The sequence below is a fragment of the Narcine bancroftii genome, chromosome 1, assembly GCF_036971445.1.
Source record: "Narcine bancroftii isolate sNarBan1 chromosome 1, sNarBan1.hap1, whole genome shotgun sequence".
In the NCBI taxonomy this organism is placed as follows: domain Eukaryota; kingdom Metazoa; phylum Chordata; class Chondrichthyes; order Torpediniformes; family Narcinidae; genus Narcine; species Narcine bancroftii.
Genome location: NC_091469.1, coordinates 258,305,919 through 258,320,778, shown reverse-complemented (window position 1 = coordinate 258,320,778; position 14,860 = coordinate 258,305,919). Strand labels below are relative to the sequence as shown.

The window sequence follows — 14,860 nt, the reverse complement described above, 5'->3', positions numbered from 1 at the left end:
CCGCGCTCACCTGCTCCTCCACCGCTGACCGGGATCCCAGCGCGGTCCTGAGCACGGAGACTGCCCTGGAAAGGTCCTGGGACACCGGCACGGAAAGAAAAGGGGGTCCGGGAGAAACTCAGCAGGTCAAGGGGGGTCCAGGAGAAACTCAGCAGGTCAAAGGGGGATCCGGGAGAAACTCAGCAGGTCAAGGGAGGTCCGGGAGAAACTCAGCAGGTCAAGGGGGGTCCGGGAGAAACTCAGCAGGTCAAGGGGGGTCCGGCAGAAACTCAGCAGGTCAAGGGGGGTCCGGCAGAAACTCAGCAGGTCAAGGGGGGTCTGGGAGAAACTCAGCAGGTCAAGGGGGGTCCGGCAGAAACTCAGCAGGTCAAGGGGGGTCCGGGAGAAACTCAGCAGGTCAAGGGGGGTTCGACAGAAACTCAGGGGGGGCCTGACCTCGCCAGGACTGTTGCCCACTCCCCCTCCCTGCCGCAGGCCGACCCGCGACTCACGGTGACGGGGCCGCTGATCTGCCGAGATGCCGCCCTGCAGCGAGAGCCGATGCCCCCGCACTGTCGTTGTCCAACCCGATCGCCTGCAAACCCAGCCCTCCCGCACACAGGCCTGAGTAAGGACTATGAACTTTAATCTCAGGATAAAACGATCTTCCAATAGTTTCATGTCACAGTGATAAATATATTCCTGGTTAAAAATGGTCCTGCACCTGGATACAAGCTCATTAGGCATAAAACTTGAAAAGTGTGTAAATCAAAGGATATCTGTCCCAATGGAAAAAGGGCATGGCAAATAACCCTGCTAGAGTTCATGCCCACAATCAGTCACCCATTTGATTGTTTCAGGAATCATGTTATTCTCCCACATTCTCAATAGCCCTCAGATTTTACTATTCGACAGCACACTAGCAACATTTGACAAATCCTCTATAGAGAGATATTATTTATTGAATATTTTATTTCTCATTTGTTAATGCTTCTGGAAAGAGTTTATCCAAAACTATTATTAAACATTTATTTTAATAAGAAAAAGTTTAACATTACATATGTTGAAAGAAGAGAAAACATGCAGATGTTGTTGAAAATTTTCAATAAATATTTAGTTCGGCCCTCGACTTAGTCCAAGTTTTTAATTTTGGCCCTCCGTGAATTTGAGTTTGACATCCCTGCTTTAGATGCTCAAAATCTACTGGTGAAGTAGGTTAATTGGGTGGCATGGACTTGTGGGCCAGAAGGGTCTGTTACTGTGCTGTCTGTCTATCTAAATTTTGGAAACTCTTTGATACCTCTGAATGCCACTGATTATAAATTATAAACGTAGATGATTTCTGTTGGCTCATTTCTTTGGCTTGCATCCAGTCTGGCTTTGACAAGAAAATTATGGGTTTGGGAGTGCAACCATAACTTTTGTTACATGGAGTGCTGATGTTGAAATCAAGTGAATCAGGGGAAAATGCAAATTTTAAACAGAACTATGCTAGCTGGAGTCATTCCCAACACAAGGCAAGTTCAAAATCAAAGGCTAGCCATTTCAGATTGAAGTGAGGAGATGATAGATGACGCTGGAGATGAAAAATATTTGTACTTCTGTGCCTTGGAAGGCTATGTAGGCTCAATCCTTGATTCCATTCAGAATACGGATCATTAGATTCCTCCTTCCGGATGAAAAGGAGGATAATGGTGATAGGCCAGGAAAATCTGTTCGAGGTGAAAGATGAATCATGATCTTATTTGTATAGTGGAGCAAAATAAATGACATAGCCTAACCCTGATCTTTATTATTTCAAACAGCATGAGCATGACTATAATGGTATATGTTTTTATGAATAAAAGTTGAGGTTTATGCAGCCAGCTGAGTGCTACTTGATCTGTGTTGTAGAAAAATTTTAACAAGCAATTTAGATTGTGGTCCACTAAAATGTCACAGCTGCTGAATATCACTCTCTTCACAGTGTTTTTGGAAGGTAGGTGAACTTGCCGGATGTTTATTGGATATTCCACTAACTCATTGGAAGATGCTGGTGAGGTTTATCTTTACAACAAAACAGTGGGACTAAAGTCGTTTCTGGAACATATTTGGCAAGAATGACACGTTTCCTTCTCAAAGGACATTAGCAAACCATCTGAGTTGTTTTGAAAGACTTTTTCCCCCTCGGTTGAGCCAACTGCAAGTCACAACATTTATTCAATTCAATTTCCTATCTTCGGTGGTGATGTTTTAAATTTTAACATGTTGGGTGCTGACCTAACACTATTGTACACATTGCCTTCAGTATCACATTGCTATAGCTCTTTTGCATGCATTTCTGTTTGGAAATGTTGTGAAATTTGATATGAAATGAACCTAAATTTTCAAGCCTTAATTAACAAGGCGGTAATCTAATCCACTTGGCATCTTGCATCTTTTTAAAGCAATATTGTGTGCAGAGTGCCACTGGCTGTTTCCTCAACCATGCATAAAAGGGGAGGAGTCACATGATGGAGTGGTGGCCGGTAGGGTAAAACCAGCCCTCTACAGAAAAAAAAGAAAAAAAGTCAAGAAAAGACAAAGTTCAACAAATATAAAATATAAGAAATAGAAGATAAAGTTGCAGAGAAGAGAAAGAAGGTGGCACCCAAGAAGGAAAAAGTAAAATCAACGGGGGAAAAAAAAAGAAAAGTCACCGGAAAAGAAAGAAGGCCTTACCTGCACGAAGGAACAGGGAGCCGTGGTGGGGAAGAACGACCGTTTTCTGAGGTTGATGCTGGCCCTGGGGAGTCACGACCCCCCTGACCGGTGGACTGCAAAAATGGCTCTCTGAGCCAAACAAAAGTGCGCAACTGTGCATGAGTGAGAAGTTGCGTGTGAGCAGTGCGCAATCAAAGGTTAAAAAAAACACCGACAGAGAGGGGCTCAGCCACGGAGTGGGCAACCACGGCATGACCAGCTGAGGGACGCCCGATACCAGGGCTCTCAGCTGGAAGATGAGGAAGGCGGCAGGAGAGGGAGTGAGGTACCAGGCGAGAAAGAAGATCCACGGGGTGAACGGCAAGAGGAGCAGCAGCAGGAGGCCTGACAAATGAGCAGCCCAGAAGGGGAGGACCAACAGCAAGAGGCCCAGCAAGAAGAGGTCCGACAAAGTGATACAAGCAAGTCGTCAGGAAAATCAGAAGAGATATAGATACAAAGAAGAGAAGAAGACACAAACACAGGTACAGACACAGATAAAGAGTAAGAAGAAGATCAAGATCTTCACAGAGAAATAGACGGTAAAACAGATGGACAGAATTTTTGAAGAACAAATGTGAACATGAAAAGAATGGTTATCATTAGAATTTAGTGCAATCTAAAGAAAAGTGAAAATAACAGAAGATAAAATGCAAAGATTAGAACTAGTCATGACAGAAATAGGGAAAAGAGTAGAAAATGTGGAAGAACAAGAAAAGGCTGTAGAAATGGAAGTAAACGAATTAAGAGGAAAATTGGAAGAAAGTGACAAAAAAATTAGAGACACAAGAGTTGTTATCTCAGAAAATTGATAAGTTGGAAAAATATACTAAGCGAAACAACATAAAGATAGTAGGCCTGAAGGAGGGTGAAGAAGGCACAGACATGAAGGAATTTATAAAAGGATGGATCCCAAAGGTCCTGGGAATGACGGAAATGCAGCAAGAAATGGAAATAGAAAGGGCACACAGAGCACTCGCTCTGAAACCGCAGATACATCAAAAACCAAGATCCATCTTAGTAAAATTTTTGAGATATATGACAAGAGAAAATATACTGGAGCGGGCAAGGAATAAAATTAGAGAAGATAATAAATCATTGGAATACAAGGGTCAAAAAATATATTTTTACCCAGACATAAGTTTTGAACTCTTAAAGAAGAGGAAGTAGTTTAATGCAGCAAAATCGATTCTATGGAAAAAAAGGTTATAAATTCATGTTAAGACATCCAGCTATGCTTAAAATATTTATACCCGGGAAGCAAAACAGACTGCTCTCAGATCCGGAGGAAGCACAAGAATTCGCAGAGCATTTGCAGGACAGAAGGAGAGATGAAGAGATATAATAAGAATGAAGAACGGTGATAAAGTATATATAAAGATGTAAAAACAATGTATATGTAAAGAACTAAAGAGGGAAAAGAGAGGGGAAGGAAGGAAGTAAGGGGGAAAAAAGGTAGAGCTTTGTTATATGTGTGTTTATATAAAAAAAAGTTTGTGGGGGGGGAGAGAGAATAACCATCAATGCGAAATCAGTTGACGCTTGCGAACAAGATCACAATCCAAATGGAAAGGGGAGTTGTGGTTGCCCGGCAAGGAATAAGGGGAAACTCAGAGGAGGGGGGGGGCATTTGGGGTTAAGGTAATATTGGGTGTGGGAATTGTTGGAGTATTTTATGTTTTAAATGTGTTGTCATACATTGAGTTTAAAAACGGAAAACATGAAAATGGGGAAAAGGGGATGGAGGTGCTGAGGAAGTGGAAATGAGGTGTAAACAAGATATATGGCCATGTTGAACTATATGACTATAAACATTAATGGAATACATAACCAAATAAAAAAGAAGAGGATATTAAATTTACTGAAAAAAAAAGATATAGCATTTGTCCAGGAAACGCATCTAACGGAAATGGAAAATAAATTAAAGAGAGACTGGGTAGGTCTTGTAGCGGCAGCATCATATAATTTAAAAGCTAGAGGTGTAGCCATATTAATTAATAAAAATGTACCATTCAAAATAGAGGAGGAAATAATAGATCCAGCAGGGAGCTATGTAATGATAAAGTGTCAGATATACTCAGAATTTTGGAATTTGCTCAATATATATGCACCTAATGAGGAGGACCAAATGTTTATGCAGGATATTATTTTGAAGATTGTAGATACACAAGGAAATATATTGATAGGAGGGGATTTTAACCTTAATTTGGATCCAATGTTGGAAAAAACTGGACAAAAGACCAGCAAAAAGAATAAAGTAGCCAAATTTATGATTAAATCAATGCAGGAAATGAAACTTATGGATATATGGAGGAGGCAGCACCCAAGAGAGATGGAATATTCATATTATTCGAGTAGGCACAAAACATACTCAAAGATTGATATGCTTTTGTTGTTGGCCATATTCAAGGGAGAGTTAGGAAAACTGAGTATAAAGCTAGACTACTATCTGATCATTCACCCTTGTTATTAGCAATAGAACTGGAGGGCATCCCACCAAGAACATATAGATGGAGGTTAAACTCCATGCTACTTAAAAGGCAGGAATTTAGAGAGTTTATTCAATGCCAAATTAAAACATATTTTGAAATAAACACGGGACGCAATGAAAGCCTTCATTGGAGGACAGATAATAAGTTATGTGACTAAGATGAAAAAGGACTACAATCGGGAAATAGAGCAGTTGGAAAGTGATATAGTAAGTACAGAAAAGGAACTAGTAAAAAGGGATGATATAACAAAAAAGAGAGAATTGGCGGACAAAAAAATAAAATACGACACATTACAAACATATAAGGTGGAGAAGAACATAATGAAAATAAAGCAAAAGTATTACGAACTGGGAGAAAAAACACATAAAATATTTACCTGGCAACTTAAAACAGAGCAAGCTAAAAGAACTGTATTGGCATCAAGGAAAAATGACAAAGAAATTACATATAACCCAATAGAGATTAATGAAAACTTTAAGGAATTGTATGAACAATTATACCAATCTGAGAATGAGGGGAAAGATGATAAAATAGAAGAGTTTTTTTTTAGCTACAATTTAACTGCCGAAATTGCAAGAAGAGGAAGAAAACAAACTGATAAAGCCATTTGAAATAGAGGAAGTAGAGGATATATTAAAAAAGCTCCCAAACAATAAAACGCCAGGAGAGGATGGATTCCCAATAGAATTTTATAAAACATTTAAAGAGTTATTAATTCCTCCTCTTCTGGAAGTAATGAACCAGATAGAAGAAACACAAAACTTGCCAGATTCATGTAAAATAGCAATATTTACAGTAATGTCAAAGACGGGGAAGGGATCCATTAACACCAGCATCATATAGACCAATATCTCTATTTAATTCAGATTATAAGATAATAGCAAAATTATTAGCAAACAGATTGGCCGATTGTGTACCAAAAATAGTAAACCGAGATCAAACTGAATTTATTAAGAAAAGACAAACAGCGGATAATGTTTGTAAACTTATTAATCTAATTCATGCAGTTCAAAGAAATAAGAAGTCAACAGTGGCTGTTGCTTTAGATGCAGAAAAAGCCTTTGACAGAGTAGAGTGGAACTACTTATTTAAAGTATTACAGAGGTTCAATCTCCCAGAAAAATATATTAATTGGATTAAAGCATTGTATTATGGACTGTTGGCGAAGGTAACAGTGAATGGCTATGTATCGAGCCAATTTAGACAGGGATGTCCATTATCCCCCTCATTGTTCGCCTTAGCGATAGAACCATTGGCAGAACTGATAAGAACAGAAAATAAAATAAAATGGATAAAGATAAAGGAGAAGGAGTATAAAATCAGCTTATTTGCAGATGACATCATAGCATACCTAACAGAACCAGAAATATCAATAAAATAATTACATAAGAAATTGAAGGAGTATGGAGAAATATAGGGGAACAAGATCAACGCAAATAAAAGTGAAGTGATGCCAATGAGTAACGCAGATTATACAGAATTTAAAAAAGAATCACCATTTAAATGGCAAGCACAAGCAATCCGATACCTGGGTATCAGGTTAGATAATAACTTAAGCCACTTGTACAAACTAAATTATCAGCCACTAATAAAGAAATTGCAGGAAGACTTAGAACATTGGAAAGAATTACTGCTAATGTTGATAGGAAGGGCAAACTGCATTAAAATGAATGTTTTCCCAAGGATACAATACTTATTTCAATCGTTACCAATTACCTTAACAGAGAAATTCTTCAATTAATTAAAGAGAATAATAAAGAGATTCTTGTGGAAAGGGGGAAACTGAGGGTATCGTTAGATAAATTAACAGAGAGGTATAATCAAGGTGGTTTGCTGTTACCAAACTTTAAAAATTATAGAGCAGCACAATTAAGGTATTTATCAGATTTTTATCAGACAAGGGAAAAACCAGACTTGACTAAGATAGAACTAGATAAAATAGGGGAGAAGGTACTGGAACATATACTTTATAAGTGGGATGAAAAGCTGGTACGATATAAAAGCTCACCAGTATTGCATCATTTACTTAATATATGGAAGAAGATCCACTTAGGAAAAAAACGAATGACCAAATACCAAAATTGTTTTGACACAAAACCACTAATCCCTTTTACAATTGATAACCTTTCCTTTAGAGAATGGGAGAGAAAAGGAATCAAGAATAGAAAATTGTTTTTTGGGAAATAATTTATTAACATTTGAACAGTTGAAGTACAAATATGGAATAACTCATGTTTGCATATCATCAACTGAAATCTTATTTAAAGGATAAATTGGGAAACAGATTGAGATTACCAGAAGGAAGCATCTTTGAATATGTGATTACAGACACAATGATAATTAAAAGAATTATAATGAACATGTAAATTAAGATGCAAGATAAGGAAAATGATGAAATAAGATATAAACCTAAACTAAAGTGGGAATAGGATTTAAATATAAAGATAAAAAATAAAGCATGGGAAAAGTTATGTTCTGGAACTATGAAAAATATAATAAACACAAGGTTACACATGATACAGTTACATATCACGCCTCAAAAGTTAAAAGAATGGGATCCAACATCATCAGATAGATGTTTTTGCTGTAAGAAGGTAATGGGAACAACAGTACATGCCATTTGGGCATGTACAAAAGTGAAAATGTTTTGGGAAGATCTAATTCAGATATTAAATAAAATCACAAAAAAATAACATATCAAAAAATCCAGAGATCTTTCTTCTAAGTAACATAAGAAGTAAGGAATTAGGCCTCAAATTGGATAAAGCGCAAAAAAAGATTTATTATAATAGCCTTAGCAGTAGCAAAAAAAGTATAATATCAACTTGGAAAATGGAAAAGAGCGTGAGAATATAGCAATGGTACATGGAAATGAATAAATGTATTCCATTGGAAAAAATAACATATTTAAAAAATAAAGTCACATTATTTGAGAATTTGGGAATTCATACATGGAACATAACAGAGAGGGCTTGCCTCTGACTTCCACCACCTAAAATGATAAGAAGACAAAACAAATTGATTTAATGTGTAAAAGTAGATGACACATTTTTCTTGTTTATTTTTCATGGAGTGAAAACATTGTTTTATGGTTTTATTGTATTGTATATGTTGAATATTTATTGGTTTTGGAGGGGGGTGGGAATGGGGGAGGGTAGGGGGATAAAAGGGAGAAAATGCTACTGTGTATATATTTCATGAGATACGTTTGTATATATTTTGGTTGATATGGTTCAGAGTGTGAAAAATAAAAAATTATAAAAAAGCCCACGCATTAAGGGAATACTTAAGATGTTCTAAACAAGATAACTTGCAAGGTAATTTTCAATTGTCTCCTGATTTTGTGGTTATCCCTTATCTACTCCTTCCACTCTTCATATGAGGTATTTGATGTTAGGGGCAGAACCCAAATTATAATTTTGTTTTTTTCCCCTTGGTAGTGTTTTACAGTTTTCTGTGCCTCAATTTTTATTTGAATATTACTTTGTTAATTCTTTACTGCAAACTAATTTCTTGCTAACTCTAAGAATGTTTATTCTCTCATTAAGAATCAAATGGAGAGATTGGTGAAACTATGAACACTTAACAGTCAAAATGTTGATTATATATTTTTTCTTTCTTGGTGTCTTCATAAAATTATCAGCTCATGCATAATGATATACATTGTCATTATCTGGACCTGAATAGTTGTGCTTTATATCTTTAATGCAGCTCAATTTCAGAGATGAAATGTAATGGGTAGAATTTGCCTCCTTGTTGGATGTTTCATTACAGTTTTCCAGGGCAGCTACAAAGTAAACACAGGTGCCTAACCTTTTTATCTGGATTTGTTGCGACCAGATACCTGCTGATGTTCGGGATCTTCTGGATTTCAGAATTATTTTGATTTTCGTCCCTTTAAGCAATTGCCTTTCAGCTAGGCCCCAGAGTCTGTCAGTTGCCCCCCCACCCCCCACCCCGGGCCAGTACCAGACTATTTTGTGCCCTCAGCCAGGCTGAGTGCGGGGGCAGAGTTTGACCAGCGTATTGGTCAGGTGGAGGTCAGAGGCAACGGGATGGCCCAGGAGCTCATCCAAAAAGGTGTTCAGCATCTGCTGCTTGAAGTTAGCAGCCAAGCGGGGCAGAAGGACGTATACGAGGTGCAGAGATGCAGGAGGAGTGGGCTGCCGGGGCAGTGGTGCCGATCGCCGACTGCTTTCAGTCACTCCACCAGCTCGTTGTGCCAGTCCTCAGGCACAACCTAGCAGTGCAGTGCCATCTGTTGCCCACCTCCATCTGACACCTGATACGGCACCGGATCGCAGTGCCAGAGTGGTTCCAGGTATGTGGGGGATTATGATTAAGGAAAATGGCCATTGCTCCTGCATTGATCCAGCCACCCCCTGCTTCTCTCTCACCGGGTGCTTGGAGCTGAAAGTCACCTTTCCACCAAAGGTAAGAGAGGGCATCCCTGGGAGGGTTTGGGGGGTGGGGGGAAAGAAAGGAACTGAAAACAGATAATTTATTGTGGGAAATTAACCTTACTTGTGCGTAGTGTCATCTACTGAAAAAAGTGCCAGTTTTTGGAATTCCGGATAAAAGGCACCTGCAATGGCTGTCTATTATAAGGGATGTAGGGAAGTTGACTGATTTGATGCAGACAAAAAAAATTGAGCATGTGGATTGATTGTAGGAAGTGTTGTGATCCAGTTTTTATTGAAGCATGCATGTGGAACGTCGACAGAAGGCACCAGGTCTGATGGGCGGCTGTTCAATCCTGCGCGCCTGAGAGCAAGTACAAAGGTGCAGAAGATCTTACTACGCAATATGCTCTTTCCTGATGATGCTGCAATAACCTCTCACACTAAGCAGCAACTGCAAACTCTCATGGACCGCTTCTCTGAGGCATGCAAGGACTTCCAAATTACCATTAGCGTAAAGAAAGCAAATGTCCTTGCTCAGAACATAGTAGAGACACCAGTTCTTACCATTGACAACTACAATATAGAAGTGGTTCTCATGTTCACATACTTGGGGTCAACCATTAGTGATAATCTCTCCTTCGATGCTTGAAATTAATAGGCGAATCAGCAGAGCAGCATCGATCCTTGCTCAACTCTCCTCGCGGTCTGGGAGAATCAGAAACTCGCTACAAAGGCCAAGGTTGCTGTGTGCAGTGCATGTGTTATCAGCACTCTCCTGCATGGTAGCAAGACATGGACCACCTACTCCAAGTTGGAAAGGAAACTCAACAGTTTTCACCTGTGCAGCCTTCGCTGCATCCTTGACATCACCTGGAGAGACAAAGTCCCAAATTCTGAGGTCCTTTCCCGCACTAGACTGCCACAATGTTCACACTTTTAAGATAATGCAGTGCGCACGGGTTTGGTCATGATTGTCGCATGAAGAATAGTAGACTGCCTAAGGACATCCTCTACAGAGAACTAGCAGTAGGCAAGAGGAATATTGATGGACCCCAGGTTCGCTTCAAGGACCTCTGCAAGCGTGACATGAAAGCCTTAAAAATCAATACAGAGTCTTGGGAGGATACAGCAGGTGACTGCGACAAACGGCAAGGTACTCTTCATCAACACCTAGAGCAAAGCAAAAGAGTGATCTTGAGTCAGTTTGACAAGCGGGGAGCTAAGTGAAGAGCACAGCGGACAATAATCAATGATGCTCTACTTTTGAAGCAACTATGGCAGAACCTACCGTTCCTGGATCGGCCTCCATGGCCACGGTCGACACTGATAAATAAACCAGAGGTGCAATACCCGTGATCGATCTTGACTGTCGGAGGCCAAGAAGAAGTTATCAGGTCCTGAATAGTTGTGCATTTTATCCTTAATGCAGCTCACTTTCAGAAATGTGTCTACATTTGGAGAACTAAACTCCAGGTGCAAGCTGCAGCAGAAAAATAATCTACTGGATGGATTCAGCAGGTTGAGCAGTATCAGTGGGGTGGGGGTGGGGGGAGAATTTGGTTCCTTGTTTCATGCAATGCCTCATTACAGTTTTCCAGGAAAACTACAAAGTAAATAACGGCTGTCTATTATAAGGATTGTAGGGAAGTTGACAAAAAAAATTGAGCATGAGGATTGATTATAGGAAGCGTTGTGAATCAATTTTTATTTTGCTTTACCCTTTGGAAATATGAGTTCACTACTTCCTTTTGTTCCCAACCAGTTCCCCTTTGCAGCAAGAGCATCCATCTATCTGGGGTTTCCATCACTGCTAGAAAATAGTGCCATCGTTCTTGAATTAATGGTTTACGATTTCACTTCCAAATCTGACTGGATTGATTATACAAAGTTAGAGTGTAAACATTCTACAATAAAAATATTTGTCCTCATTCAGATGTCATAACTCATTGGTTTTCCATTGCGGAGCAATGTGCACAAGTTGGTTGATGTGCTGTTTGTGGGCAAAAATGTGCCTGCAAGTTTTTTTTGTTGATTATTTGCTTTTATTTCTGGTGTGCATCCTACTCCTTTTGAGTTTGAAGTCACAATAAGAATTGTTCTCAATTACTTGGAAAATATTTCAACAGAGATGTTGCACTAATGGTTTTTGCAGTTGTATAGAACATGCAAAGTTTCTTGCTCTGAAATTTCATAAAATTTAACAATTTTTCTTAATTTTATAGTGACATTTTGCTTCATATTTATTGAAAGTTGATAACAGAAATTGTCCCTTTTAAATTTCTACATTTAAAAAATTTAATTTTTGGAAATTTAAATTAAAAAATTTAAATTAAGAAAAACCTAAAAATTTAAAATATGACGTCAAAATTGTTGGTGCCATTAATTATGAGGAGGGTGATCATATGCAGCAGAATGATATATGATGAATTGATGAAATGATAAGCTTTCTCACTACTTGTCTAACTAGAGGCATGCTACAAGGGAACAATAATGTTGTTTTGCTTTGCAGACTGGTCAGATTTGATTCGTTGGGTCACAACCTCCTGACTGCAATTGTCAATCCTTCCAACCAGCAGGTAATTCTAAAATGATTATTCCTTTGAGTTTTAAATATGTCTTGACAAGTAATTTCTTAAGAGAATAAAGTACTCTAATCAATTTTACTGTTTAATCTTAACGAATGAGTTATTTCTAGGTACAGGTCTAAGTGGTACTGCAGGTGGTGCAGCTCTTGCAGAGCTCCAGCAACCAGAGTTTGATTCTAAACTCCAGTACTGTCCGTATGAAGTCTTGTTTTTCTCTTTGTGACTGCATGGACTTCTTTTTACAACTCAAAGACTCACTAGCTGTTGCTTCATTGGCTACTATAAATTGTTCCTTTTAGATGTTTGGGTAGTAGGAGAATGTTATCAGGCATTGAGAGAGAATCCTTTACTTGGAATTAGGGTTATTTTGGGCGGGGTGGGGTGGGAGAAATGAAATGACAGAGCTGGCTGAGGTTGATGAGCTGAACAGCTACTTGTGTTAGTAGGGAAAGAGAAATAGCATGGTTGAATGGCTGAACTTGGCCCTGGCTGAAGCCCAGTCAGGATGGTGATGATATGTATAACAATTAGTATTAATACCACTATCAACTATGGTTTTTGCCTTGACATCTGTCCAGGATTACATCTGGCAATGTGTCTACATTTGGAGAACTAAACTCCAGGTGTTAAGCTGCAGCAGAAAAATAATCTACTGGATGGATTCAGCAGGTTGAGAAGTATCAGTGGGATGGTGGGGGAAGAATTGTTCACATTTCGTTGGAGCTCTTTATCTAAACTGAGAGCGTGGAGGAGAGACTAATAAAATGAGTAAGTGAAAGGGATTGGGACAGGGGTAGTAGGTGATTTGTGAAGGGAGGATGGTTGAGAGGTAGGAGGCAGGGGCAATAATTGTTTGTCAGGTTCCAGGCAAAGGTGAGAAAGGCAAGAGGAAAGAAAAGAATTCAGGGTTTGCTTTCATGAAATCACTTTCTCTACTTATCAGATTCCTGAATGTGTGGCTGTTCTCTCCACTAATCACCCCTCCCCCCCACCCCCAGCTACTGTCTCCCACACCATCCTGTATAACGCATCTTTCACCACCTGACCACTTTTCGCTTGCCTCTTTCCTATTGTCTTGCACCTGCCAATCAACTGACTCTGCATGTCATCTTTCACCATCAGAATCAGAATTTAAAGTTTTAAAATTAGACATACAGCACTGTAACAGGCCAATTTGGCCCGACGAGTCCATGCTGCCCACATTACACCCCATTAACTTACACCTGGTATGCTTTGAAAAGTGGGAGGAAACCGGAGCCCCTAGAGAAATCCCACGCAGACATGGGCAGAATGTCCATTGGCAAAACTCCTTACAGACAGCATGGGATTCGAACCCAGGTCCGGACCCGATTACTGGCGCTGTAAAGGCATTGCGCTAACTGCTACGCCAACCATGCCACCCATAATTATTGCCATTTATTGTCATAATTATTCATCGTTTTGTGGCAGCATTACAGTGCAAATATTGCTATAAATTACATTTAAAATAAATAAATTAGTGCAAAAATATGAGACAGTGAGTTCGTGTCTGTGGTTTATTGTCCATTCAGAAATCTGATGATAGAGAGGAAAGTGCGAAGAGGCCATGGCCTGAGTTGTGGAGGTCCTGAATGATAGAGGCTGCTTTCTTAAGACACCACCTCTTGTAGATGTCCTCGATGGAGTGAAGACTGGTGCCCGTGATGATGCTGGCCAAGTTCACAATTCTGTGTTTTTTTTTCCTGTCCTATGCATACCAGATAGAATTGGAAGCAGTCTGAATTCTCTCCACGGTACACCTGTATAAATTCGCAAGAGTCTTTTGTTTACCAGTCCCCAATTAGCCCCTTTCCACCCAGTTCTCATTATGCAGACTATCACCCTTTTGCAATCTGCTTTGATGAAGGGTTCTGACCCATTCTTTTCCTCCTACTGGTGCTGCTCGACTCGCTGAGATCCTCCAGAAGATTGTTCTGTTTTTTTGTCTTGCTCCAGTCTCCAGCATTGGCAGTTTCTGTTGTGTCTCTGTCAAGCTGCAGCCCGATAGAATTGTGTACCCAGGATCTTTGCTTGTATTCCAGAGTCCTCCACAATGTTTGCTACTAGGATTCCATAAGTAAAGTCACCTTTATTTCTTGTTCATACCATGCTTGCACGCTAAAGACGAGATAGCGTTATTCCACTGAGTATTTCTACAGATGGAGAAGAATTTTCATGATTTGCCTTATTTTCAAATACTAATTTAAGAAACTAAGGATCATAATTTCAAAGTATCACTCGTGGAAAATGTTGAATGAAATTATTGGATCTGTTGATGTTCACAATTTGTATGCATTTTTACACTATTCATAGTTCAGATTTATTGTCAGAGTTCATATATGACATCACATACAACCCTCAAATCCTTTTTCCTATGGGCCAAGCAGAATTTCTCTTCCTCAGTAACTGTACTCAAGAAAATAATACACACACAAAAGAGAAATGTAAACAAATCGTGCAATACACACACAAAACAAGTTATAAATTATCTGCAAAGTCAGAGTCCTTCGATCAGAATTTGTTGTTCAGGAATCTGATAATAGAGGGGTAGCAACTGATCCTGAACCTGGTGGTGCGAGCCTTGTGGGACCTATAACCCTTTCTGATGGTGGCAGCAGCTGGAACAGAGCAGGCTCTGAGTAATTTTGATCCTTGATGATTG

At 39.4% G+C, this 14,860-nt stretch overlaps 1 protein-coding gene across 4 annotated transcripts in view; it reads left to right on the top strand.

Moving 5' to 3' along the window:
* The window catches only part of LOC138742032 (activating molecule in BECN1-regulated autophagy protein 1-like), a 427,572-nt gene that overhangs the window by 62,673 nt on the left and 350,039 nt on the right, over positions 1-14,860 (top strand). For all 4 annotated transcript variants that reach the window (XM_069896235.1, XM_069896241.1, XM_069896227.1 and 1 more), the window contains one exon: positions 12,105-12,171. In XM_069896235.1, coding sequence (XP_069752336.1) covers positions 12,105-12,171 — 67 coding nt within the window. The remainder of the gene's footprint in view (positions 1-12,104; positions 12,172-14,860) is intronic.